Source organism: Miscanthus floridulus, chromosome 9 (genome assembly GCF_019320115.1).
Source record: "Miscanthus floridulus cultivar M001 chromosome 9, ASM1932011v1, whole genome shotgun sequence".
Lineage (NCBI taxonomy): Eukaryota > Viridiplantae > Streptophyta > Magnoliopsida > Poales > Poaceae > Miscanthus > Miscanthus floridulus.
This window is the reverse complement of record NC_089588.1, coordinates 103,549,007-103,575,214: the sequence shown is the minus strand read 5'-3', so window position 1 is coordinate 103,575,214 and position 26,208 is coordinate 103,549,007. Positions and strand designations below refer to the sequence as shown.

General features: G+C 41.6%; 1 protein-coding gene across 3 annotated transcripts; it reads right to left on the bottom strand.

Annotated features, from left to right (window-relative positions):
- Window positions 1-435: 435 nt before the first annotated feature.
- On the bottom strand, window positions 436-25,311 carry LOC136484038 (achilleol B synthase-like). Of its 3 annotated transcripts, none has more exons than XM_066481206.1 (18): window positions 25,049-25,311; window positions 24,320-24,505; window positions 22,101-22,190; window positions 21,796-21,984; window positions 20,424-20,508; window positions 7,677-7,843; window positions 6,067-6,255; window positions 5,043-5,156; window positions 4,224-4,346; window positions 4,021-4,140; window positions 3,654-3,752; window positions 2,480-2,536; window positions 2,102-2,148; window positions 1,868-2,011; window positions 1,603-1,780; window positions 1,308-1,382; window positions 1,137-1,220; window positions 436-764 (listed from the first exon to the last, which is right to left on the bottom strand). In XM_066481206.1, exons 1-18 carry the CDS (start codon window positions 25,244-25,246, stop codon window positions 624-626), a joined length of 2,286 nt encoding a protein of 761 aa, XP_066337303.1. In that variant the 5' UTR covers window positions 25,247-25,311; the 3' UTR covers window positions 436-623. The 3 variants fall into 3 exon arrangements, with proteins under 3 accessions (XP_066337303.1, XP_066337305.1, XP_066337304.1); XM_066481208.1 differs by lacking the exon at window positions 7,677-7,843 and adding an exon at window positions 6,670-6,731; XM_066481207.1 differs by lacking the exon at window positions 22,101-22,190.
- Window positions 25,312-26,208: the final 897 nt, after the last annotated feature.

The window sequence follows — 26,208 nt, the reverse complement described above, 5'->3', positions numbered from 1 at the left end:
GGGTTGCTTAGTTAGGCTGTGACGAGGGTTGCTCAGTCTGGCCACGACGAGGGTTGCCCAGTCTAGCCACAATGAGGGTAGCTTTGCTTGGCCACGGTAGGGTGACGAGTGTAGTCTTTTTTCGTGTCTTTTTTTTTGCTTGTGGTGCAATGGGGTCCCGACACTCGGTGCCACTGGTGGAATATAGTCCTTCGCGCGTACCTTCACCGGGGTGAAGGGAACGCTAGTGAGCTAGTCCCACACAGGAGAATAAAGTGGGAAAAGAGAGGACCCCTTCCCCTTTGTCTTTGGGTTCTATTTATAGGGAGGTGGGATGATGTATCTTCCTTCCCACCCCTTTTAGTTTATGAATTTACATAAAGGTCCTCAGACCTACTAGGCAGTAGGCCTTTTTACATGGAGGGGGTAGGCACAACCACCCCTACCCCGACAATATCCATCAGATATTAGTTGCCATGTATTGATATTCGATTCCAGTATACATATCCACATCGAAAAATTGACAAAACATCTAAATATCTGATTTTTTTTTGCATTTAACAGGTATGAATGGATGAACTACAAATATGGATTTGTATAAACGGGTTCGAATGCATGGGGTAACTAGAGTACCGTAGCATTGTCTAAAACAAACATGCTTGTTGGTTCCTCTTCTTTTCTGCAACAATTCGTCTCCGAAACTCTCCAAGAGCCCAAATTGGGAACAGGTTACGGTAGTTTCCATAGTTGAAGTAGAAGGAACAATTGAAGCTCCCAATGTGTTCCTGTGATCAAACATAGGAGGGGTTTAGCCTGCCTGACGTGTATTGCAGAAACTATAGACCATGAATTCTACAAATCTGAGATTGCTATATGTGCATTCAGGTACAACTCATATCCATATGATTGTACAGAAAACGATTTTTTATACCTGTATGAGCCATTTATAATGATTTAGAATAGGAATTATATTATAGGATTTCTCAGTTTGTAATACTCAACTGTAATTGCTAGTTGAGCGTGCCTGCATGCTTTGCACAGAGGTTGAAATAAAGCCTTTCATCGTTAGAATCTCCAACTAGGTTTAGTGATAAATCTAAGTGAAAGATAATCCCTACAAACTGCCAAATGGTGAGGCCTAAAAGATGAAGACTTACTTGTTGGGGAAACTCGCCTGACTCTTGTTGCATATTGATCAGTTCTTTTGCAGCACCATACAGTGGTGTTGGATCTCGCTCAACCTATTTTGCATGCACACAAATGAACTACAAATTTTACATCTAATAGTCTCATCATGCTCCAAATGTAGCAATTTGTGGGATGTCTACCTGTCCAGCGTAAATTAAAGCCAACATTGCCCAAGCAGTATTCACTGCATGAGGACTGCTGGCCTCTGCATAGACCTGTTAAATATTAAAATGAAAACCATTACACAATGATCTATAATGCTTTAAGGATTCAACTAATCGATGGACTTGCTAGTTGGGAACAATCCACATGATAATGTTTAAATCTTTCATCGGAGACCAAATATATATATGTGTGTACCATACCATTCTAACAAATATCAAACGTGAAATGACCAAGAAGGCAAATAGTTAGGTAAAGGAAATTCAGAATTACCTCAGTTTCATTAGAAGGGTAAGTCTCACCCCATCCACCTGTACTTAGCTGATTTGACAATAGAAAGCTACATGCTTTCCTAATGGAAGAACTATTTTCATAAGTTCTTCCAGCAACAACTAATCCTTGCACTGCAAAAAATGTCCCATAAGTGAAACATACACCCCAAGTGCCAAACCTGTTATGTAATTAGTAAGTTAGTTATTATCTGTGTGCATTAAAAGAATGGATAACAGCATACAACAGGCAAGATGATTTTAAATACCATGTTCCATCCTTTCGTTGTTTGCTCTCGATAAATTTGGATGCTCCTTTAATACATTTTTTAATCTCTTCATCACGGTACCCCGGATACAACTCTCTGAACATAACAAGAGCTTGAATTGCTGATGACGTGCATTCAACAGATCTGTCAATTTGTTGAACACAAGAATTAGCTCGCACACATTTGAAAAATAGGATTAATGGTGTTCAAATGAGAATGTATTTTTTTTCTTACGGGTGATCAACAACAATGTTCAGAAAAGTCTCAGAAGGGTTGAGAACCTATTGCAAACATAATTGAGGTGAGTGTGGATGACAAAGCAAACATGAACAACAGTTCAAAATCCTGAAGAAACCCACAAAACATGCATCCATGGAGAAGACTTATTTTTGTTGGCAATGCAAGATTAAAGAATATTTTCTCGCATATGGCCATTGAACCTGTCTTGGTGCACTGGGCCGACTCATTCTATTATATAATATCCTTTTTTTTCCTTCAAGGGTTTCTTGCCCATGTTAGAGAATTTGTTCACAATGTTCGCAAAAAAAAGAGAATTCGTTCACAAACTCGGTTTTACACGCAAATAATAATGCAACATAAAAAAGTACTCACCTCCAACAAAGATGCAGTTCTCTTACACTCATATGTTGAAAAGGTGCCATCTTTGTTCTTGAATGGAAAAAGAAATGGCGATTAGTACAACTTATGTTAAATACAAGACTAAATTGTCTCAATAATGATTATCCGCTCCATGAAAGCTTTAGTGATGGTACATTCTGAATTGGATTTTCCCGTTAGAAAAGGTTTTTATAGAGGACTCAGTGCTGCTGTCAGTTTTAATTTTAGCCACTGTGGTTTGCAATATCATACTCCCTCCATCCTCAAATATAAGGCATCCAAGAAATTTTAGTACACATTATGTGGTGAAACAAATGACGCATGTAACCCTCTCTAATTACCATATTTGGATTGGTGATATATTAACATTAGGTATGCATGTGAATGTTGCTTTTTGGAGGGTCTGTATATCTAGAATCCCTTATAATTTGGGACAAATTTGAATGCTTGTATACCTTATATTATAGGACGGAGGGAGTATTTTTAGAATAGCATGCCTTGTTGTGACAAAGTTATGTACAATTTAGATGAGACCCTTTCTTTGGGCTCTTAAACTCTGGATTCTGAAATATGATGTTCATTTTCTTTGCTGTATAAAAATAGTTATGAAAAATGTGAAATTAACTCTAATGTAATGGACATGTTAGTCAGACTATTAGAGTCGCTGAGCCCAGCAGCTACCACGGGGGCGGCGAGCTTCTTTCCTTGCCTTTATGGCGGACCCTTGCAAGATTGCGGCTGGTGCTGGGTTAGGCGCAGGGTGCCACAGGGCGCACGTTGTTCTCAGCATAGCCAAGGTGCAGGCAGCTCCATGGAAGTGACTAAGTCCAGGCCGATGCGGACAATGCTTTGAAAGCAGTAGCTAGCTCGAGCAGTAGTGCAACAACAGTGTGCAGGTCCAGCTTGAGGTTCGAGAGAGGGGATAGATGGAGTTAAATTTCATTTTAGCAAAGATGAGGTGATTGAAACCAAGCTAGACAGCTCACAGAACAAGATCTAGTAATCATAGGCTTAACTAGTACAAACAAACCAAACGATGGCCTCTAAATATATATTGCTCAACACAGGGTTATTTCCCAGCTAGATAGGCTTTAGCCTATGAACAGAAAAACTAATCATTCCCTATAATAATTAAGAAAATGATAAATAATTTCAGATAGATTCATACCATAAAAGAAAGCAAGCAATCCACAGCATCATATAATCTTTCTTCCTTTATGGGATCCCCCGCAAGATTGGAAGAGATCTTTGATAACATCAACAATGCCTATATATAGAATTTAACTTATTAGGGGTTAATATAGAAGAAAAATCCAAGAAGCTGTCATTAATTAACACATGACATTTTATGCATATGTACAGTTTCTTAGAAAGTGCCATGTAACAACTCACGGATTCTCTACCATTATTTTTTGGGCAAAAGATATAGCAGCACATTGTAAACGCTCCTTGTTATAATGCCCTCATTATACTTATATATACAAGGGAAGAATATTTTTGACTCTCTAGATAAACCATACATAGCTTGCACTGACCTGAATTGCTTCTGCTGTAGAATCAGATACAGACCATCCATTGTCTAATGTTGAATGAGCCCATGAACCTTTTGATCTATGGCGGTAATGATTTTCATGGTCGGGTTGGTTTTCAGGTATCTAAAATCATGCATGTCAATATTTTCTATGCAACTATTGTAAAAATTTATAGTACATAAGAGTATTGAATAATACAATTAAACCTGCAAACTTTTTATGAACTCATGAGCTTTCCGGAGTGTTGGAGAAAACTCATGAACCAGGTCAGTCGAGCAATATGCTTTGATAATAAAAGCTGTATCCCATGCTTGTGTGCCTTCATACACCTATGATAGACCGGGGAATTAGATTTCGCAATCACCTGATTGAACTGCCGTATCAACATTTAATTTGCCACATCATTTTGAATAATTATTAGAGCAATTTGCTGGCCGATGTCCAGTGCAACAAGGCAGCATAGCCTGGCTGGAGACGGTAGCAGCAGACATGGTGATGACTTGGACTGATAGCATCCTCTGTGTATGTCCTCCAGAATGGAGATCTCTGATATTTTATTTTGGTAGCAGCATAGAGTGGGTAGTAGGAAATAAAGGATGGAGAGAATTTATTATTGAATATATTGTAGAGGTAACTAGGGTATAGGAGGGAGAGCCTTAAAATTAAAGGAGAAAGAAGAGATCAGATAACAAGAAAAATGGATAAAGAAAGATAGAATTGAACTCCAGACCACTTCTTATGGTGTTGGTGTATTGTAGGATTCCAATGTCACCATCTTAGTTAATAGTGTGTTGTGTACAATATGCGAAAGGCAAGCAAAGTTACATTTAGATAGAGAAAACAATAGATATACTTTTTTATTTTCTTAAATTCACTGTTATAGTAGTTTTTCTAATGGATATTGGACAAAGTTGAAGGATGAAGAGGATGGAAGGTTTTCAACAGGTGATTAGTCTAAGCCATTCTTCTTAACTACGAATAGGAACCGAAATGCAACCAATACATAGGATATGGTAGGATAATACCTTTAACTTCATGCCATCTTCAGCAAGCCATAAATAATCATAGATCCTTGGAAGGTGTTGCTTGAATGCATCCGAATTTGGATTTTCAACCCAACAACAAATCATATTTAGTGCCTACAAATAGAAAAAAGTATAGTAGTTGCAATTACTTCATGACCTAAACTGCTTAGGCTATCCAAAACAATTATAGGTCTTATTAGTCTTTAACCAACTACAAGTAGTTATAGTTGCTGAAATGACTAAATAAAGCCTAACACTCTCGTGATCTCTGAAAAGACTCCCAACAGCTGCAAACGACCTTCTTTAAGCAGGAACCAATGATTTGTTTCTTTCCTTTGTCTTGGTTGTCTAGCTGAGTAGTTAATAAAATCGGTTTCTAGTCTACATGTGGTTCTGGTGAGTCAGAGTTGGTTCAGGTTCTCGTGGATGGCTTTCGTGATAAAAACAAACCATTGCAATGTACTTCAATCATATACAAAAAATTCCAAGAAATCCAAAACTAATCATTCATCACCAGTACTTTCGTCTGGTAATCCCATCACAAATTGTGATTAAGAATATCGTGGTAGGTTGTTTACTTCACTGGAACCACATGCAAGGTGGGACATCATGAATAATTGGTGATCGACTAATATGAGTTTAGGTACCTAAACCTATCGTACGTATTTCAAACTTCCAGATCCTTGTTCACACACTACACAAGTTGATCATGCATTACACTGGATTTACTAACATGCTAGGTGGGACATCATTCAACTAGCTAGCTCAAGTGAAGTTCTGATGGCTGGCACGCAGCTTTTGAAATAAACCGAAGCTTGTTAAGGCACATTGGAATTAGCTCTGGTCTGGCACCAAATAAACAGAAGTTCATTGTGGCTGGAATGACATGACTTGAAGTAAACAGAAATTTAGAGTCAAATGGGAAAGGGCAATAAAATTTCCTCATCCATTAACCAGAAGAATTGGCAGTTAACCAATTTTCTTGGATTCAAATTAATCAAATTAACATTCCTGAATGCATTACCTTGTTTACTGGGCATATACAAAGGTACCTAGTACTTTCATCTTCATAATGGATATGTTTCATGATGTTTTTCAGTGCTGTATCTCTTAACATCTTAGCTGGCCAAATATTCAGCAATGGTTCCACAATTCTATTCACAGAAGTCCAAATAACGTTTTGCACGAACGACCTTGGGTAGAGAAGGTCTTCCTGCTCATAACAGAAACACCATGGAATCAAAAGGTTAAAACTATATATATATATATATATATATATATATATATATATATATATATATATATATATATATATATATATATATAGTGCACTACCCATAGTGGTGAAAATGCTATACAAGCTAATTTCTGATATACTGATATAAAAATCAAGTTAGCAAAAGCTAAGCTCATCTTGAATTATTATGACATAAAACTGTAACATATTCTGTTTTTTGAATGCGCAGGAGACCTGTGATCATTCAATTAAGAAGAAGAAGAATATAAAGCAATGCACTCCACCACACAAAACCTCAGATAGGGACATAATACATACGCACATTTGGAAAAGAATAGACAAAAGACCCAACCAAACACTAAATGGACCAACAAATTATCTGGAAGCAACCTTCAAACAGGCTGCTAATCCTCTAGCGCCTGCAATACAGCAGAGTTGAGCCTCCTCCAAATCTGTCCAAGAACAAGCTAAATGCTAGTTAGACCCCCATTGAATTAATGAACACACAATCGTTGTGCTTCCACAAAATCCATGCCCACAGGGTTAGCAAGGAATCTAGACCTCTTTTGACCCTGGGCCCCAAGGTAGTAATCCTCAACCACTAGCCATAGAACTCCTTGTCATCATTTATAGATGAGAGATCTGGCAAACCATAGAGACGGAATAGGAGTGGTTACACCTTCCTGGAGAAGATGCAATCGGATAGGATATGATGCACGCGGTATCAGGCTCTTGGTCACATAGAGTACAATGATTGGGGTGGGGCAACCTTTCAGCTGTCCAGGTCTTTTTACATCAACATAAACTCCCACAAATTCTTCTAAGGCTAGACATTTTGAAAGCATTTTTTGACTCAGTGTCATGGTCTTTTTATTGGAAATGTTGAGACAAGTGATTTTGGCCTAATTTGGAGGAATCTCATCTGAGTAGTTCTCTATAATTCTTCAACAAGGATGCTACATAATGGTTTAGCAGGAGAAGAGATTGCAAGCCAGCAGGATTTGCAGAAGGAAGTTCCGCTGTCCCCAACGCTGTTTAATAGACACTTTCAACAAATTTCTTATATTTTCTTGATGTTTTATGCTCAAATTGTTTGTAATTCTAATTGCACAACTGGTACTTAATCTTTTAGTAATTTTTCTCTGACTGATGTATTGAAACTCAAAATTAGTTGGAGAAAAAAAATTGTTCCATCATTGTACATAACAAAAAATAGCATAGTGCCTGATAAGATTCAAAGAAACAAAGTACTTGATGTGCAACGTTAGAAACAAACAGAACTATACATACCTACTTTGCTGTTATACTTACTAAATAGATACTCAGTCATCAAATATATTTTATTCCTAAATGAGCAAGGGTTACTTTGGATCTAGTCAAAACTTAGTAAACCCAACCTTAGCACAAGTATCTCGAGCTTTATTCCAATCGATCTCATAATATGGTATTTCATAGATTTCCTCTCTTATTGACAATATGGTTGGTGTAATTGGCCCAACAAACTTCTTGCCATATAAATAAGCCATTGGCATATATATCAACCGGCAGAAGCACCAGAAACGTCCTACACAGGAAAACATCTTGTTTGATTTTAAGAATTGGACATTAAATGACAAATATATTATGACAAGTTTTTTTTTGTCATAAGAGGAGATAGAGTTATCTATAACTGTATACTTGTAATACCCTGAAAAAATTGCATTTTTCCAAAATAGGTAAAATGATTTATTAAGCAATTTTGGTGAGCATTGAACCTAGGGAGATAATAATTTTTATGGAATTAAAATCAAACATAAGGTTAGTAACTTCTTGATGCATACATGCTGCTGCATATTTATTTTTGTGATGATTGGTCTTGATTCAAAGTTCAAATGAATTCAAAATCTATTTGAAAGTGCTTTTCGAAATCTATTTGAAAAAAAAGAAAAGGAAAAAATCCTTCTCACTCCCTCCCCTCTCTCATTTCGGCCTGCTGGCCCAGCTCCCCGACGGCCCGCTCACCTCCCTTCCTTCTTGTCCTCCCATTTTCCTTCTTGGGCCGGCCCAGCAACCGCCGCCGCGCCAGCCCAGCACCGCACGGCAACTGCCGTCGCGCCTCAGCCGCTGACAACCCGGCCCCACCCGTCAGAGCCACCCCCAACCCCCCGCACCGCGCGCGTCAGCCGCAACCGCCGCCCGCGCCCGCTCCTCGTGACGTGGGCACGTCGCCCCGCTCCCCGGTCTCTTTTAAAAGGGAACCGAGACCCTCTGCACGCACCCCCTGCTGCCTCTCCGCTCCATTTTGCGTTCGCCCGCGCATGAGAAGGCCGCAACCACCGCATCGGAGAAGCGCCGTGATTCGCCGACCGCCGCCTCGGCTGCGTCCTCCGGCCACCGTATCGGACTGGCCGAGGTCTCCTTCACCCCCGCTATCCCCCAGTGCTCTCGGATGGGCACACCGTGGCCCGTAGGCTGAGTTCCGCACACGCCGACATGTTCCTTGCCGCCGGTCATGGCTGCGCCGCCGCCGGAGCTCTGTTCCCGGCTGGCTCCTTCTTTCTTCCCCCCAGATCTAATCCGAGCCACCCATCTGTGATCCAACGGCATAGATCATCCCATACCCCTTCGCGTGGCAGTTTTGCTAAAGAGACCCCCGAGTTTGGCCAAATATAACCCGCAATCCAAAGCACATTTACTAAGTACGCTTTCTTCTTTTGAAAACGTAAAATATACTGTTTTAGTCCAAAATACGTTTCCAGTATTTACAGAAATGCCATTGCACTATTTTGCTCATAGAATCGTCGTTTTAGCTCCGAATCGACCCGTTCAAATTGCGTTAGTTTCGTAATTTCATAATCAACGTGTTAATACCACTGTTAACCCTGTTTGCAACATTTAAATTTTGAGATTAGATTCAGTTAAATAAATTGATATAGGAAATCTTGTTTAAATCATAACTTTCGTGTTTTAGCTCCGTTTTTCGTGAACTTCGCGTTGACGTGATCATAGCGAGACATAGAATCTTTTCATAAACATTTTATCTTGTTCTCTATACTGCTGGTGTACTGTTCTAACTGTAGAATTGTTTGCTTTGCATGAATGCCTTTGGAATGTTGTATGTTGCCGTGTTGGTCGCGTTCAGACGGTGAGGAGAACATTGGAGACCAAGAGTTCTTCGATGACCAGCAGGACCAGCAAGAGTTTGCTAACCAAGGCAAGTATAGCATGGGCCTACCTTGATGTCCTATACACCTTTATTAATTACTCATTTGCATGTGTCTAATTTTGATACCCGTAAGGACATCCTAGTGTTTGATTATCCTGTTCCTTGTTCTCCTATGGGTTATATGCATATGGGTAGATTGCTAGCGCTCTAACTGAACATGATCTATACAATGGTTAATGATTCTATGGAAAGAAAAGGTAAAAGTTGTTTTTAAACAACTAAAGTATAGGGCGAAGGAGCAAATGACTTTTGATCATGATGCTCTCAGCCCTCCATAAGGACTTATCTGTCAGCAAAAGCTGGGACTGACAGTGCAACCGTGAGAGTCATATGGCTCTGACTTTAGCTCAGTAATATGATCTTTTCTAGCTTGTTAGAGGTTACCTTTTTGGCACAAAAGGGGCTTGCCACGTTGGGTATAGGACTGCCTCTGTTCCTATGTGTATAGCCACGATGGATTTGTGCCATAGGAAGGGGGGGGGGTTCCTACATCTGCCTATCGAGGAAACCTAGCGGCCCTAACTTGTTAGAGAAACTTATGAATTGGCTTCATAGTGTACCCTGCCCGCTCACCTTGGCAGTGATATGGGAGTAATTAACCTGGGCATATGAGAATCACGACTCGCGGTGAATGTGCACAACTTCTGTAGAGGATTACAAACTATTATAACAGTCGTGCTCACAGTCACGAGCGGCCCGGAAAACTCACAGAATAACTGGTTACTTATTGTTGTTCAGTTATGATGTTATACGATGATGATATGACCCAAATGATTCTGATATCCGATTATATGGGTTTAAATGGGAGCTTAAGCATAACTTGATAATAGTTAATGATAAAATCTTGTCTTAATAAAAGTGCTAACTGCAGTAAACCAGAGTCAACCTTTTTGAGCTTTCATAACCCTATGTTAACTTGTTAAGTATGGGAAGTACTTACGCTTGTTTACTTTCTATATTTGGATAAAAATTCCAGATGGGTAACAGATGACAACGTGTATGAGGAGTTTCCTGAGGACTATTAGGCTTGTGGTCAATCAGTTGACCTTCCCTATGATGGAGTTACCACGAGAGAGTTATCTTTTATTTTCCGCTGTGTTGTATAAGATTATGTGATGGTATTAATCGTGATGTAAGAAACACAGTGATGATACTTTATGTAATTTGTTGACTTATGTGTGTGACTGATCCCTGGGCACACATGAGGTTTATGCATTCAATTTTATCCTTAAAATTGGGTGTGACAATTTGGTATCAGAGCCGTGTTGACTGTAGGATGCAAGCCTAGTTAGAAATGGTCGTTTTAGCATCTTTGCTCAACTAGTTTATTGCTTACTGTCTCATTCTTGTTATTTTATTAAAATATTTATGCTATTCATACCTTAATCTATTATATAAAATTGTTGATTCTAATTCTATCTCACTTTAAATCTATAGATGTCTCGTAACCCGAAGACCGCCCGCCTCAGCACTGCAGGCTACCGTGCCTTGTTCACCCCCAAGCTCCATAGGAGGAGAAGGAGATTGTGATCATCTCCGATGATGAGGAGTGGATGGCTACCCCAACACCTGCACCTGCTCTTACTCTAGCTGTTGCACCTGTCTATCCCACTGTAGCTACCCCAGCGGAGTCATCAGCTACTTCACCTATGCCTATGCCATCCCCAGCTATTCCTGTGGTGGATGAGGAGATAGGCTGGAAGTGCAAATACTACTTCAAGCCAGCCCCGGAGATGGCCTACTACCAGACCCTCCTTACTCATGTGTTGGATGACTACAACCCTGATCTGCATGCCTCCATCAGCTATCATTGTGCGGAGTACCAGCATCCCTTGGAGGCAACCTTTTGAAAGGTAGAGTTGGTTGTCACCGCTTGGAATGACATAAAGAATGGACATGAGGTGGAGACTATTCACCATGCCACTGCTAGACGGGCTCACGCATTGGATGGCATGGAAGATGCAGCATAGGACGCCTACATCAACTACCATGGTCGTCGTTTTGAGGCCATGAAGGAGGATCGTTTTAGGTTCCTCCCTCGCAATGATCATGAGGGTAATTGGCAGGTCCTGGCACCACCAGAGAGTGATCCAACCCTGGAAGCAATAGTGCAACATGTCCATGCCATGCAGGGGGTAGATGTAGAGGTCAAGGGAGAGCTGCGTGCATCATAGAGGGCCGAGAGGCATCTCTAGAAGCAAGTTGATGAACTACGTGCTCAACTTGGGTTGCCATTGATCTACAAGAAGAAGCGCCGGTCGTTCACCATGATTGACACCGCCCCATAGGTGTTAGATTCCTTGTTTAAAGATTACAACGTTGTTAGTTCGTGAGTCATGTCTAGTCTTGTTTGGTCTTGTGAACTTTAGTGATCAGATGTCTTTAATTGTGAACTTGGTTAATTCAGAGTTTGTTTGATTGCTGGAAGTTTGTGGGCATGTCCACAACTTCCTTAGGTTTGAACCTTAAGTTTAGATGATGGTCTTAATGTAGATGTGTTTGCTTTATCTTATCTCTGCTGTGCTGATTTCTGGAGCAGCCTGTGTTCTTTATCTTGTATCTCGAGATCTAGGTTGCCAAAAATTCTGAAATTTTTGTGGAGATATCTAGACTTCTGTATCTTTAAAATGTCTCTCGAATCACGTCAATATATGTTCAGGTTTGTGAGATCTAGCTGTCACAAGTTGATGTTTTTGCGCAGACTGGAACCCAGAACATATTCGGTTTAGCTATGTTTTTGACCTTGTGTATGACAGAATCTGTAAAAGTGATCTAAATAAAAGTTGTAGCCGATCTCCTAAGCTTTCCAACCGTTCTTGGTACACCTCTGTTGGATCTCTGAAACTCAAGTTATGACAGATTTACCGAACTGCTGTAATTGAATCTTATCCAGAAAGTTTTCAGCATTGTTCATTATCTTTCATAAGCTTTCTATAAATTAGAAATCTCTAAAATTTTGTGCATTTGTTGAAAAACAGATGGCCGCAAGAGGAGGAAGAGGCAGAGGCCATGGTCGTGGTCATGATGCTCTCATAAATCCACCACCACCGCCACCAGTGTCTATGGAACAATTGATGGGAATGCAAGCGCAGTTAATGCAAGTCATGATGCAACGCTTGGATAACGAACCTACAAAAGGACCACCGCCTGTTCAGGTCAGAGATAAGCATGGAGAGTTTATGAAGGGTTGCCCACCAGTGTTCACCCATGCCTCAGACCCCTTGGAAGCAGACGATTGGTTGCGTGCTGTGGAGAAGCAACTTAACATAGCACAATGCAATGATCTTGAGAAGGTGTTGTATGCTTCTGGTCAACTCCAGGGAGCAGCTCAGGATTGGTGGGATTTTTTTGCAGTATGGACGCCCAAACAATGCTCCTGCTATCACCTGGTAGGAATTCAAGGACAACTTTCGGTCATATCATATCCCCGATGGACTGGTGGAATTGAAGCAAGAGGAATTCAGATCCCTTAAGCAAGGATCCATGACTATGGCGGAGTATCGTGACAAGTTTGCTCAACTGTCACGCTATGCTCCAAATGATGTAGCTGAGGATAAGGAGAAGCAGCGCTGCTTCTTCAAGGGACTTTATGATGGACTGCAGCTCCAGCTGATGTCCAACACCTACCCTAACTTTCAGTCATTAGTGAACCACGCTATTGTGATTGACGATAAGCGCAAAGAGATGGAAGCCAAGAAGAGGAGACTTCAAGGGCAAGCTCCTGGAAGCAACACCCGCCCGCGTGCCTATCCTCAGTAGGGTTTTCAGTAGAGGAATCAAGGACCATCTAACCAGGGAAACCGTGGTCAGTATCCTCAGCGTAATCAGTTCCAGCAACGCCCTCAGTACCAACAATAGTTCGGTAATCAGCGTCTCCCACAACAGACTGGCAATTCGGCGACACGCCAGGGAATGCCCAACAATGCCCCTGTGAAGAGTGGTGCACCCAATAACCCTAATGCATGCTACCGCTATGGAGAAGTAGGTCACTATGCTCATCAGTGTCCAAAGAAGCAGAACCAGCAAGCTCCTCAGAACTAGAATGGCAATCAGAAGTTCAATGCCCGACCACCTCACACTGCGAAGGTGAACTATGTGTCATCTGATGCAGCTCAGGAGACACCTGAGGTCATGTTGGGTACGTTCAGTGTCAACTCTATCTCTGCTACAGTACTTTTTGATTCTGGAGCTTCGCATTCATTTATTTCCCAAGCTTTTGTTAGAATGCATAGCATACCTTTATGTGCCATGAAAAACCCCATACTAGTGAATTCACCAGAAGGTAGTATGCCAGCTTCTTATTGGAGTCCCTCAACTAGCATTTCCTTAAGAGTGGTAGACTTCAAAGTGAAACCTATTGTGTTGAGAACTGCGAGAATTGATCTTATTCTGGGAATGGATTGGATGAAACAACACTAGACAGTGATTCAGTGTCAGGAGAGATCTGTGGTTGTGACATCACCCAATGGAGATAGAATCTGTGTAGAGGTGGTAGTGCAAGCTCAGCCAACGGCCACTGTGAATCAGCTGGATGGTGATGCCAATAAACAAGATCGTGTTGTGGAGGAGTTCCTGGATGTCTTCCCCGATGACTTGCCAGGTATGCCACTTGACCGTGACATTGAATTCATTATTGAATTATTACCCAGAACTGCACCAATAGCTAAACGTCCATATAGAATGGGTGTTAATGAATTAGAAGAGCTTAAGAAACAACTAAAAGAGTTGCAAGAAAAAGGTTTTATATGCCCCAGTTCTTCCCCATGGGGGCACCTATGATCTTTGTGGATAAGAAGGATGGTAGCCAACGGATGTGTGTGGATTATCGTTCACTTAATGAGGTTACAATCAAGAATAAATACCCTTTGCCTAGGATTGATGATTTGTTTGATCAGTTGAGAGGAGCCTATGTGTTCTCCAAGATTGATCTCCGCTCAGGTTACCATCAACTAAAGATTCGAAACTCGGACATACCTAAGACAACATTCACTACACGGTATGGCTTGTATGAGTATACCGTTATGTCTTTTGGATTGACCAATGCACCTGCATACTTTATGTATTTGATGAATAAGGTGTTCATGGAGTTTCTTGATAAATTTGTGGTGGTATTCATTGATGACATACTGATATTCTCCAAGACCGAAGAAGAACATGATGAACATATAAGGTTGGTCTTGCAAAAGCTTAGGGAACATAAGTTGTACACTAAGCAGAGCAAGTGTGAGTTTTAGTTGAAGGAGGTCTCTTTTCTGGGTCATGTTGTCTCCAATGGTGGAATAGCAGTGGATCCAGGCAAAGTGCAAGATATATTGAATTAGAAACCACCAATCAATGTAAGTGAGATTCGTAGCTTTTTGGGATTGGCTGGATACTACAGGAGGTTCATAGAAGGTTTTTCCAAGCTTGCTAAGCCTATGACAGCTCTATTGGAAAAGAATGCTAAATTTGCATGGTCTGATAAATGCCAGGCAAACTTTGATGAGCTAAAGAAGAGATTGACTACAACTCTAGTGTTGATTTTGCTAGATTTAAGCAAGAACTTCTCTATATATTGTGATGCATATCATTTGGGCCTTGGATGTGTGCTTATGCAAGAAGGAAGAGTGGTGGCATATGCATCTAGACAATTGAGGAAGCATGAGTTGAATTACCCTACTCATGACTTGGAATTGGCAGCTGTGGTTCATGCTTTGAAAATCTAGAGACGTTATCTAATTGGGCATAAGAGTGATATCTATACAGATCACAAGAGTTTGAAGTATATCTTTATCCAATCAGATCTGAATCTGAGACAACATCGTTGGTTAGAATTGATCAAAGACTATGACTTGGAAGTGCATTATCATCCGGGAAAAGCAAATGTCGTAGCTGATGCACTTAGCAGGAAGAGTTATGCCAATGGACTTCGGTTGACATTGATGTCAGCAGGGTTGTGTGCTGAAATGGAGTATCTCAACTTGAGTCTTGTGACTAATCCAATGGAATTGGTGATAGAGCCAACATTGGAGCAAGAGATACGCAAAGGTCAATTGGAGGATGAAAAACTAAAAGAGATAGCGGAGAATATAGTGCTTGGAAAGGCACCAGGATTCAGGATGGATGAGAATGGTACTCTTATGTTCGGAAAAAGGATATGTGTACCAGAAGTGAAGGCTATCCGTGATGCAATTCTGCAAGAGGCCCATGAGTCTGCTTATTCTATACATCCCAGAAGTACGAAGATATATTTGGATCTCAAAGAGAAGTATTGGTGGTATGGTTTGAAGAGAGATGTAGCAGAGTATGTGGCTTTGTGCGACACTTGTCAAAGAGTGAAAGCTGAGCATCAAAGACCTGCAGGATTGCTACAACCAATGAAGATTCTTGAGTGGAAATGGGAAAAAAGTTGGTATGGATTTTATCGTAGGTTTGCCCCGCACTCAAAGAGGTTATGATTCAATATGGGTAATAGTAGATCGACTCACCAAGGTTGCTCACTTTTTACCAGTCAAGACTACCTATAACGGGCGCAAGGCTAGCAGAGTTGTACATGGAAAGGATAGTGTGCTTACATGGTGTTCCCAAGAAAATTGTGTCGGATAGAGGCACTTAGTTTACATCGCAATTCTGGCAGAAAGTACATAATAGATCTTTGGGGACAAAGTTGAATTTCAGTTCTGCTTACCACCCACAAACTGATGGACAGACTGAAAGGATCAACCAGATTTTTGAAGATATGTTGAGAGCTTGTGCACTGCAGTATGGTACTAGTTGGGACAAGAGTTTACCATATGCTGAGTTCTCATACAACAATAGTTACTAGAAGAGTCTCAAGATGGCACCTTTTGAGGCATTGTATGGGCGTAAATGTAGAACACCTTTGTTCTGGAATCAGACTGGTGAAACTCAAGTGTTTGGACCCGATGTCCTTAGAGACGCAGAAGAACAAGTGAGAATGATTAGATACAACTTGAGGGTGGCTCAGTCCCGACATAAGAGTTACGCTGATACTCATAGAAGAGAGCTGACTTTCGAAGTTGGAGATTATGTGTACCTGAAGGTGTCACCAATGAGAAGTGTGAAAAGATTCAATATGAAAGGAAAGTTGGCACCGAGGTATATGGGACCTTTTAAGATCCTAGAGAGACGTGGAGAAGTAGCCTATCAGTTGGAACTGCCTGAGAGTTTATCAGGTGTGCACGATGTATTTCATGTTTCTCAATTAAAGAAGTGTTTGCGAGTACCAGAAGAGTAGATTCCTTTAGAAGAACTTGCTGTTAAGAAAGATCTTACATATGAAGAGTATCCGATAAAGATCTTGGAAACTGCAGGAAGAGTTATAAGAAGCCGAACTATAAAGATGTGCAAGGTGCAGTGGAATCAATATTCAGAGGATGAGGCTACTTGGGAAAGAGAAGAGGATATGAGAAAATCCTATTCTTAGCTGTTCGAGTAAGCGATCAACCAATCTCGAGGACGAGATTCTTTTTAAGGGGGTAGAATTGTAATACCCTGAAAAAATTGCATTTTTCCAAAATAGGTAAAATGATTTATTAAGCAATTTTGGTGAGCATTGAACCTAGGGAGATAATAATTTTTATGGAATTAAAATCAAACATAAGGTTAGTAACTTCTTGATGCATACATGCTGCTGCATATTTATTTTTGTGATGATTGGTCTTGATTCAAAGTTCAAATGAATTCAAAATCTATTTGAAAGTGCTTATTTGAAAAAAAAGAAAAGGAAAAATCCTTCTCACACCCTCCCCTCTCTCACTTCGGCCTGCTGGCCCAGCTCCTCGACGGCCCGCTCACCTCCCTTCCTTCTCCTCCTCCCATTTTCCTTCTTGGGCCGGCCCAGCAACCGGCGCCGTGCCAGCCCAGCACCGCACGGCAACTGCCGCCGCGCCTCAGCCGCTGACAACCTGGCCCCGCCCGTCAGAGCCGCCCCAACCCCCCGCACCGCACGCGTCAGCCACAACCGCCGCCCCACGCCCACTCCTCGTGACGTGGGCACGTCGCCCCGCTCCCCTGTCTCTTTTAAAAGGGAACCGAGACCCTCCGTGCGCACCCCCTGTTGCCTCCCCGTTCCATTTTGCGTTCTCCCGCGCATGAAAAGGCCGCAACCACTGCATCGGAGAAGCGCCGTGATTCGCCGACCGCCGCCTCGGCTGCGTCCTCTGGCCGCCGTATTGGCCTGGTCGAGGTCTCCTTCACCCCCGCTATCCCCCGATGCTCTTGGATGGGCACACCGTGGCCCGTAGGCCGAGTTCCGCACACGCCGGCATGTTCCTTGCCGCCAGCCATGGCTGCGCCGCCGTTGGAGCTACTGTTCCCGGCTGGCTCCTTCTTTCTTCCCCTTAGATCTAATCCGAGCCACCCATCTGTGATCCAACGGCATAGATCATCCCATACCCCTTCGCGTGGCAGTTTTGCTAAAGAGACCCCGAGTTTGGCCAAATATAACCCACAATCCAAAGCACATTTATTGAGTACGCTTTCTCCTTTTGAAAACGTAAAATATACTGTTTTAGTCCAAAATACGTTTTCAGTATTTACAGAAATGCAATTGCATTGTTTTGCTCATTGCACTGTTTTACAGAAATGCCATTGCATTGTTTTGCTCATAGAATCGTCGTTTTAGCTCCGAATCGACCCGTTCAAATTGCGTTAGTTTCATAATTTCATAATCAACGTGTTAATACCACTGTTAACCCTGTTTGCAACATTTAAAATTTGAGATTAGATTTAGTTAAATAAATTGCTATAGGAAATCCAGTTTAAATCATAACTTTCGCGTTTTAGCTCCGTTTTTCGTGAACTTCGCGTTGACGTGATCGTAGCGAGACATAGAATCTTTTCATAAACATTTTATCTTGTTCTCTATACTACTAGTGTACTGTTCTAACTATAGGATTGTTTGCTTTGCATGAATGCCTTTGGAATGTTGTATGTTGTCGTGTTGGTCGCGTTCAGACGGTGAGGAGAACATTGGAGACCAAGAGTTCTTCGATGACCAGCAGGACCAGTAGGAGTTTGCTAACCAAGGCAAGTATAGCATGGGCCTACCTTGATGTCCTATTCACCTTTATTAATTACTCATTTGCATGTGTCTAATTTTGATACCCGTAAGGACATCCTAGTGTTTGATTATCCTGTTCCTTGTTCTCCTATGGGTTATATGCATATGGGTAGATTGCTAGCGCTCTAACTGAACATGATCTATACAATGGTTAATGATTCTGTGGAAAGAAAAGGTAAAAGTTGCTTTTAAACAACTAAAGTATAGGGTGAAGGAGCAAATGACTTTTGATCATGATGCTCTCGGCCCTCCATAAGGACTTATCTATCGGCAAAAGCTGGGACTGACAGTGCAACCATGAGAGTTATATGGCTCTGACTTTAGCTCAGTAATAGGATCTTTTTTCTAGCTTGTTAGAGGTTACCTTTTTGGCGCAAAAGGGGCTTGCCATGTTGGGTATAGGACTGCCTCTGTTCCTATGTGTATAGCCGCGATGGATTTGTGCCATAGGAAAGGGGGGTTCCTACATCTGCCTGCCGAGGAAATCTAGCGGCCCTAACTTGTTAGTGAAACCTATGAAATGGCTTCATAGCGTACCCTGCCCGCTCACCTTGGCAGTGATATGGGAGTAATTAACTCGGGCATATGGGAATCACGACTTGCGGTGAATGTGCACAACCTCTGCAGAGGATTACAAACTGTTATAACAGCCGTGCTCACGGTCACGAGCGGCCTGGAAAACTCACAGAATAACTAGTTACTTATTGTTGTTCAGCTATGATGTTATACGGCGATGCTATGACCCAAATGATTCTGATATCTGATTATATGGGTTTAAATGGGAGCTTAAGCATAACTTGATAATAGTTGATGATAAAATCTTGTCTTAATAAAAGTGCTAACTGCAGTAAACTAGAGTCATCCTTTTTGAGCTTTCATAACCCCATGTTAACTTGTTAAGTATGGGAATTACTTACGCTTGTTTACTTTCTATATTTGGATAAAAATCCCGGATGGGTAACAGATGACAACGTGTATGAGGAGTTTCCTAAGGACTATTAGGCTTGTGGTCAACCAGTTAACCTTCCTTGTGATGAAGTTACCACGAGAGAGTTATCTTTTATTTTCCGCTGTGTTGTATAAGATTATGTGATGGTATTAATCGTGATGTAAGAAACACCGTGATGATACTTTATGTAATTTGTCGACTTATGTGTGTGACTGATCCCTAGGCACACATGAGCTTTATGCATTCAATTTTATCCTTAAAACTTGGGTGTGACAATACTTTATGCAAATTCAGATTAGGTGTATGTAAATGCCCCAAAATTCATTGGAATTTAAACATAATAATAGATTTCACGTCCAAAGAATGTTTTCAACATTTAGATTACAGAATTTAGTTAAATTATATCTTTGAGGGTAAATATTTATTTATTCTTGTTTCTACATAGGTAACAAGTTTAAATTAGTATCCAAAACCAATTACTGATAATTACGATTCAAGTGTCCACCCAGGTTGATTCTATTCTCCATGTCCTAAGAAAAGTAATTAGAGGAATGCTATTTTATGGTAAAATCCCATTTAGTATGAGTGCTTATTAGATATTCCACAATCCTCAACCTAATATTAGTCATATTCTTGCAAATTCAAAATTTTATCATAGCAACATGACCGTGTTTCTATGGATAGACATGGGAACAGAAAAAGTATTAGCGAGTATAGAAATTGTTATGTAGAGTAAAAAATATAGTTCTTGCCAAGCCATGTATATATTTCAACAAATCAATTTATAGCATAGTATTTAATGACTGACTATAATGACTAATGTGATAGTAATAATTAATATGAAAAGTTGATACTTGATGTAGGGAGTGACCTTACCTGTCTATGGTAAAGTTAAGTTATAATTGTTCTAAGAAACAAACATATACCTGGATGAAATGGAAGAGAATATGGAACAAGCCACAACTCAGGAATGATCGAATTATTCCCATTCCAGTCATATAAACCGATCACCTCCAGTTGGAAAAAAGGCAATAATTAGTTCCTTCTTGGTCACTAGCTAGATATTAGTTTATATAAATCAAATAGCTGCCCTTATCTAAAAAAAATCAAATAGCTGCAGCTGGAATTCGGCCATCATTATTTAGACCCTAGGAATTGAACAGAGGAAAGGATGCTCCACGAAACAAAGAAACAATCATGACTAATCTTTTGTTTAGACCCAACCTATCCACAATTGCAAAGTGAACATCAATGATTCTGTGGTATATATAATATGTAACATTTATTAAAGGGAAACAGAGTAATATTTTAATGTGAAACCCACTTTTAACTTGAGTTAGCAATGGACTTCTCAACTATATATAATAATATAATAACTAAGTATTAACACTACATTTGAGCACCATGGTGCAATCCACCATTTTCAATTGATATCCATCTGAAATCTAATTAGTTTTCATAAAAAAAATAAGAAAAATGAAAGAGCACTGACATTCAATTACTGAGTAGGAATCTTTCTAAATACCACAGCCTTGCTAAATTCTTCACTATAACCCATCTGTACGATCACCTATTACATCCCTTTGGTTTATTAGCGGACTACTCGACCCTGAGTTCCCAAGAATTTGTACTATAAGGTTGTGCATATAACCTTATGCAATTCATGTATAATACATCTGTGATAACTGTGTTTTGTAAACCCTTCATTTTTAAGGTCAACCATAAAACAAATTTAAACAATGCTTCAGCTTTACTTAACTTCGCACTATACTTTAACTTTATTCTTTTCCTGCTTCAAGATAGTTCAAATAGAAGGTTTACATTAAACTAATACCACTATACCACAGCCAATAATTAGCGTCGGATAACGGTCACTAAAATAGAATATTAACGATCAACAATCATAGCAGGTTTCCCTCCCACCTCTGTTTGTCCTCCTCGTTGGGACTTACGCGCTCATCAACTACCAACCCCACTAATTAGCATGTTTCCTCTACCTGCCCCACCTCTTGCAGGTGCCACAGGTTAAATATTCATCTAATCCTAATCCAACGTCCCATTTTGTACTACCATGTATGATTTAAAGGTATGGTACGTACAGTGCAGTTGTTCGAGTGGGGCCACTAGTAGCGCAAAAGATTATTAAAAATAGAAACACTCTATAAACAATCATACATGGTAATACATAAGGGAAACTATAAATTTTAGACATGGGACTCAACCTAGTTGATTGCACAAACACAAACACATATAAAAGAATAAAGTTCTATTTATTTATTAATTATTTCAATGCCATACCGAGAGCCAAATCTTTCCCCATTGAGGTATTGCTGCTGCACTTCCATGAGACAAAATCCATGCTCGTCCTTTGGTTAAAGCGTCATGCGTACACACCTCCCCGAGAAGTCTTACGGTAACATAGTTTAAGCATGAGCTAAACATGGTGCTTGGTCCTAACTCTTGCATGCCCCAACCACCATCTTCATTCTACATGGAATATATTACAGAAAAACTTTTATTCATTGTGTTTACCTGTAGAAAAAAATACTGCCTGTTCAACCAAATACGTTAACTACAAAGTAACTAAGCTTTAGTTGTCATGCCTGATGGTTGTAAATATAGCGACAGATCTCATATCGATGTTCTGTTGATAAAACAGTATTGAGTGATCCAGTGACATATAGTGCAAATACCTGCAGAAAATACAGAACTTTCATAACATACGTATTTTTTTTCTTTTTGAAAGGTACCTATATGAGTTATATAAAGCTAAAAGAGAGTGAGAACAAAAGACGTGCATAACCAACTTTTACAAACGAAATGACTTAAGATCATTTATTTAATCACCAATGATATTTGCAAACGATCAGTTGGTTGGGTTTCCTATGGTAGAACCTATCCACCCGGGTTCAAGTCCTCGACCTGGCACAGGTGCTCGCATTTTCCTAGATTTATTCTATGATTTAATGACACTATGCTTTTAGTGGTAGGTGACGTCCCTGTCGATAGCGAGTCACCTGTGGTGACTTCGTGAATCTCAAGATCTGCCGGCTCAGTCCTTCAGAGGTGCTCATAGGGGTAGGGTTTGCGTATGTGTGTTCATAGGGGTGAGTGTGCGTGCGTGTTGTGTGCGTCTACGTTGCACTCTGTAATTCTAAAAAAAATCACCAATGATATTTAATCACTAATGATTATATATGGAAAACTAACTTATTCACTAACCACATGAAAATAGAACTTTCTACCAAAATGGTTTTTGCCAATGATATTTATGCTGCCAGTTTTATTAAAATCACCAATATATCACTTCGGCTCCGAATAAAACTGCTGGACAAGTATAGATGTCCATGCAGCCCGCAGTCCGGTGGCCGGCTCGAAGCACGGTTTTTTGGCCGGAGCTAAGCATGACCTGGCCTGGTATTGCGCGGACCCAGGCCGGCCCGGTGGCGGCCCGATGACTAGTGCGGCCTGCTAAAATTCCCCACGCCCTCAGCTAGTCAGCCCAGCCTAGCAAGCAACCCCTCCTAAACCTAAGGCCCGGCCCCTTGCGCACCCCCTCCTCACCCCGCACTCGCACTCTCGCTGACACAGCTCGTAGGCGCCGCACTCGCCACGCTCGGCTCGGGCGCCTAGCGCTCACCCCCTTCCCATCCGCTACGCTCGGGCGCCCAGCGCTTGCTCCCCTTCCCATCTCTCATCGTGAACTCTCTCCTCCACTCCATCAGCCCGTCGGCCATGCAGATCCGGCAGCGAGTGCCTCCGATCGTGTGGATCCGACGACCCCGAGGCGAGCGCGTGGGAGCAAAGTGCGACGGTGGCTCCCCTCTTGGCTCCTGCCTTGTCAAGCGCGTGGAGGCACCGAGCGGAGGCTCCCTCTCCGACTCCGTCACAGCGCTATGGCTGCAACCTCAACTTCCCCCGACAGGCGACGGCGTCGCTCCCTCGTGGGCCTTGGGCGGGCACGGCACGATGGATGGGCCATGCTTCTCGGGCCGCCTAGCCTCAATAACAGCCCGACAGGCCGTGCTTGGGCCATTGGTAAGGCACGAAGCCTAGTTCGACACGTTCTAGGAGGCACGACGTGCCGTGCCGGCCTGACCCCCATCGGGCCGTGCCTGTGCCGGCCCGACCCCATCGGGTCATGCCTATCACAGGCCGGTGCCATGCTGGGCCAGGCCGGCCCGATGGCCATCTATACGGACAAGATCAATTTCTCCACTGGTTCGGGAGAAGAGCCCATGGTAAAAAACCACCCAGACTAACCTGCGCGTGCTACATCTCTCTCACCCATGTGTGCTTTCTTGGGGTTGGTTGACAAGCAGGCGCGTGTACCTGCATGTCGCCCCAAGAATTGTCGCATGCAGAGAGGTGCTATCCTCCGTGTGTTTTCTATTCCCCTCTATCTCTCTCCCTCTCACTACCTAGCACGATTGACGATTCCCAGAGCAGGCAGCCTTCCGGCGCAGCGCCCCCCGACAGTGCCAGGTGCTAGCGGCAAGCGCGGGCAGGTGGCCAAATCCGACGATGACGAGTGGCACTAGTGGCGAGCTGGGTGGCGGCGGTGTGGGCGTGAGCTCGGCCCGAGGTGTAGCTGCAGGTGACAACAACACTTGCCGAGGCACATGTTTTTTTTTTAATTTTTTTATTTTATTATCACGGTCAGTTGCAAATTGACGGTGATATAATCTTCAATTTACCACCGGTTTGCAAGACCGACTGTGATTGGAGATCCCCAACCTGCGGCGATGATGCTTATATAGTTGTGCATCCTTAATATGATTCAAATATACATAGTTGTTGCAAATTAAAAGAAAACACGTACCAGAATAGGCATAATGAACATGACACCACTATAATCACAAGGCCAGTGACCATCATGTGCTTGTAGAGTAGAATATTGGGCAAGGGCTCGCCTCAATGATGCTAATATAGTCTCTTCCGTTACTTCGGCACTATGTGCAAGTTTGATGACCGGAACATCCACTTGAAGATTGTTTTGTTTTGCATACTGCATTACATATATATACAATTATATACCGTGAGAATTTAATGGTACATGTCATGCCTCTTTTAAATTAGTGCACGTCATAATAGTGCAAACAGAATATTGTAGACATGTTCTTAAGTTTTAGCTACTGATATGCCACTTTGACCCTTATGTTATTGCTACTCTTAGAGTACGTTCTGCCAAGTGCCAACAATATCTCTATGGGTTCAGCTTTGGATAAATATAAGTGTTGCAGATTAATTATGGAAATGTGCTAGCAGGTGAATCTTGTGCACCCAGCAGGTTTGGAAAAGCAAAGTATTTTGCAGAACTGCAGTATTTTTCAATATTCCAAAAATGTGCATCCAAACAAGGCCTTGTTTATCCTGGGCAACACACCTAAAACAAGTGTATATATGGTGGAATATTACAGTGGAATTATTTCCAGTGTTGCCTGTCATTGTGATAACTGCAAAGGGTACTGGTTTGACCAGGTATTATGTTCTTGTAAAACATGTGAATGAAAAATACATAAATTTCAAATTCTATTATGCTTGTTATTACCTGCATGCGCAAAAGGAGATCCTGGGCCACCTTCTTCTGGTAACGGTTCTCTGTGAACTCCTTCCTCAGTCTCTCAATCTCAGCGAGCTCATCCTGACTCCCAGCGTAGGGGTCAAACTCCCATACCTGCCTGCCGATGAAGTTATTCGCCGACCGCAGCCATGGCCCGCCGCCCTCGCCGATCTTCAGCCTCCACATGAGCTGCCCAGTCAGTGATGCTCAATGTTGCTCGCAAGGCTAGGCGACCTTGCAAACGTCAAACTAACTAGCAGAACTTGTGTGCTTCAGGAGGCATATGATGGTAGACTTTTATAGGGGTCGAGAGTGGCCGCAGTTACTTTAACAAGTATTTTGAGAGGGCAATGCAACCTTCTGAGGTAGATGGATACGTATAGCATTATTTTGAGAGGGCAATGCTACCTGGATACTTATGACCCTGAACTAGTTTTGAGCCTTCCGAGCTACACTATAGAACATTTTGGTCAATGATGTCCGTGTTCCAGGTTTTTGTATTGTTTGTTTATCTGGCAGGTTAGTTAGAGAAATCTCTTGTGTACAGGATCAGAGTGCGACGAGCTTATGCAATTTTTGCTGTGATGTTATCCTCTTAACCAATTTTTCTGTCACTCAGTCCCATTACCGCAATATCCACTGCCGCTGCACATTTACCCATACATGAATCATGCTTGGCTTACACCTGAGCCTCGTTTTACTAATAAAATGTTGTAGGCCCAAAACTTGCAAGTCTCTGTCGTGAGGGAAATAATTGCATGGCCCTAGTATATTTCAACTTGTGCCCCCTTTTTTTAAGAAAAGGACGGCAGGATGTTTACCTCAAATGCAGTAGTTTATAGGAAGAATAGGAATAGAGAACAACAAGAGATATCAGCTACTAGCTCACACCCAGTAAGAACTACCAGGAGAAGGGAAGAAAAAAAGAAGAGACTACTTAAAAACACCACTATATACCGGGCTAAAACACGAGAAGCCGACCTGCAAAGACCAAAGTTAAAGGCGCCAAACTAATAAGACAAGCGAGAAAAAGAAAAGCCAAACAAAGCGAGAAAAAGAAAAGCCAAACAAAGAACCTGTTTGGATACTAAGTGCTAATTGGTAGTAGTTAGCTTAAAAATTAGTTTAGATCTAGTATATAATATCCA

Excerpts from the sequence above, each read along its gene's own strand:
- LOC136484038 (XM_066481206.1), bottom strand. The coding sequence starts at position 25,246 with ATGTGGAGGCTGAAGATCGGCGAGGGCGGCGGGCCATGGCTGCGGTCG. Across the intron at positions 3,753-4,020 it reads CTACAGCAGAAGCAATTCAG|GCATTGTTGATGTTATCAAA; the intron begins GTCAGTGCAAGC and ends TTCTATATATAG. Across the intron at positions 2,149-2,479 it reads GAACTGCATCTTTGTTGGAG|GTTCTCAACCCTTCTGAGAC; the intron begins GTGAGTACTTTT and ends TGTTTGCAATAG.